Genomic DNA, 2,755 nt, shown 5'->3' with positions numbered 1-2,755 from the left:
TAGTATTGGGGCTTCTGCTTGACTGGCAATGTCAGAAATTGTTGACCTGAGTCCCCTACAGCTCAACATAACAGCATGGCTTTACTTCTTATACTTCATTTTTATACTTTTCATACCTCCTATTCTTTTCTTCCTCGTTTTTTCCTTTGTTCCTGGGGACTGAACCCAAGGCATCTTGCTTAGCATATTCTACCCCTGAGCTGCATTTCTAGCTAGGTGTTTTGTTTTATTTATTGATTGCTTGATTAGGGGCTTGAGACAGTCTCATAATGCCATTCAGGCTGGCCTTGAACTCACTTTGTAGCCCAAGCTGTCCTCAAATTTGCAGTGATTCTCCTACGTCAGCCTTCCCAGTGCTGGGATTACAGCGTGTGCTACCATACCTGGCTAATCTTTTTAATTTAACTTGCAAAGGCCATGCTGGTTCCTGGGTGCAAGGAAAACTGAATTCCAGAGTTGACTTTGGCACAGAAGGAGTCTCTGTGACCTTGGGCAAACCATGAAATTTCCCTCAACTTCAGTCTCATGTGGGAATTAAGGAGTGTGGAATGGATTGTGTAACTTACTGGACTTCGAAGGTTATTCATTTGTCTGATTGATCAGGTGTACCCTAAACAGTCATGTGCTTGAAAGACCTGTTATTGTATCAGTCTCACCCTTTTGGTCAGGATTGTCCCTGTCTGCCTTTTTTTCCATGACCCATTCCAGCCACAGGGGTAAGGATTCTCCAGGCATTGGGGTAAGAAAGGGCTTCCCTAATCCCCTAGCCTCCCCTCCCTCAAACATGTTCTGTGACTCAGATCTCTTCTGTGTGACAGCTCTCAACCTAGCCTCTTCTTTCTTCTGTCCCCAGCTGACCAGGTATATGGAGACCAGGATATGCACGAAGTTGTGCGAAAGCACTGTATGGACTACCTGGTGAGGCATTGATGTAGCATTTGGCAAGGGATGGGCTGAGGGATCTTCTTTGTATGTAAATTCACATCTCCCAATCTGTTCTGTAGATGAAGAATGCTGATTACTTCTCCAACTACGTCACAGAGGACTTTACCACCTACATCAACCGGAAGCGGAAAAACAACTGCCACGGGAACCACATCGAGATGCAGGCCATGGCGGAGATGTACAACCGTCCTGTGGAGGTGTACCAGTACAGCACAGGTACTTCTGTAGTGGGTAGGTGAGGGACTAAGGCTACCTGGTCTGAGCCTGCCATACCTGGCCCCCCGTGGATGCTCCCTCCTTTTTTTTTCTCTGCAGAACCTATCAACACATTCCATGGGATCCATCAAAATGAGGATGAACCCATCCGAGTCAGCTATCATCGGAATATCCACTATAATTCAGTGGTGAATCCTAACAAGGCCACTATTGGTGTGGGGCTGGGCCTGCCATCGTTCAAACCAGGGGTAAGTGGGCTCCTGTGCCCAGAATAGCTGCTGGATATGGACAACATCTTTCTTCTCCTAGGGCCTCCCCTGAGATCTCACATCTACATGAAATTACAGACTTTACCAGGTGTGGTGGCACACAACTGTAATCCCAGCCTTTAAGAGGCGGAGGCAGTAGGTTACCATGAATTTGAAGCCAGTCTGGACTACGTGGTGAAATCTCTGGCTCTTTCTGTGGTTTCACTTGGCTTGTCCCTGAGTTGACTGAGTTGTCTTTTGTGCCTAGTGAGGAGGGGTGGCATTTTAGGATATGGGTCCTTTGGGGGATACTAAGCTCAGGGCTTGGCCTGGATGTCTTGGTGTCTACCTAGATCTTCCGAGATTCTATGGCACCTATAAACAGCTAGGGCCGGAGAAACTTGGACTATAGGCTGGCCCACTGTCTTTTTTCCCTCTTTTTTTGGTACTGGGAATTAACTCAGGACCTTGTGCTTGCCAGGCAGGCGCTTGAGTCACTGAACTAGCTCTCCGGCCCCTGGCCTGCTGTTTACTGGCTGTGGACTTAGGGCACATGGTATGAGCACTCTGGGATACAACTTGGCTAAGTACAGAAAGCATTTTGCACCAGCCCTGGGACTTTCGTAGGTGCATTTTCCTACATCATGCTGCTTTTCTCTTTCTACCCTGTGTGGCTCCCCACAGTAGTAAGCTGGGGAAGACTTTGAGGTCTTTCATTCAGGTTTCACTTCCTACAAACAGAAAATGCTCCTACCTCATTTTACAAAACACCCTAACACTAACACACCCTACGGTAGAGGGAGATTTCTGTTTTCTTTTAATTTACAGAATTACTACATGGATATTACTGTTTCCATATGCCCCAGTATTATTAACATATTAGCATAGAACATTTGTCATGACTAGTGAAACCTGCAGAACTTACCAACACATTCTATGGGATCCATCAAAATGAGGATGAACCCATCCGAGTCAGCTATCATCGGAATATCCACTATAATAGAACATTTATGGGTATATTGACTAAAGACCGTTTCTGAGGGCTGAGGCGATAGCTCAGCAGCATAAGCGCCTGTCTCGCAACCACAAGGTCCTGAGTTCGATCCCCAGTTCCACAGTAAAAAAAAAAAAGACATCTGATTCATTTATGTGATGACCTTTCCCGGTTCTAAGATCCTTTCCAGAATATCACCTTATATTTTGTTGTCCCATTTGATTCCTTGTAATTTTTTAAAATAATCTTTTATTTTATTTTTTATTTTTTCATGCTAGGGGTCGAACTCAGGATCTTGTGCTTGCCAGGCAGGTGCTTATGCTGCTGAGCTATCTTCCTTTTTTTTTTTTTT

The 2,755-nt window shown here is 45.4% G+C and overlaps 1 protein-coding gene across 3 annotated transcripts in view; it reads left to right on the top strand.

Moving 5' to 3' along the window:
• The window catches only part of Otud5 (OTU deubiquitinase 5), a 34,855-nt gene that overhangs the window by 22,927 nt on the left and 9,173 nt on the right, over positions 1-2,755 (top strand). For all 3 annotated transcript variants that reach the window (XM_023717820.1, XM_012515243.2, XM_004633545.2), the window contains exons 3-5: positions 854-918; positions 1,005-1,161; positions 1,261-1,409. In XM_023717820.1, coding sequence (XP_023573588.1) covers positions 854-918; positions 1,005-1,161; positions 1,261-1,409 — 371 coding nt within the window. The remainder of the gene's footprint in view (positions 1-853; positions 919-1,004; positions 1,162-1,260; positions 1,410-2,755) is intronic.

The sequence above is a fragment of the Octodon degus genome, unplaced genomic scaffold (genome assembly GCF_000260255.1).
Source record: "Octodon degus isolate 3935 unplaced genomic scaffold, OctDeg1.0 scaffold00055, whole genome shotgun sequence".
Taxonomy (NCBI): Eukaryota; Metazoa; Chordata; class Mammalia; order Rodentia; family Octodontidae; genus Octodon; species Octodon degus.
This window is presented reverse-complemented; position numbering and strand designations above follow the sequence as displayed.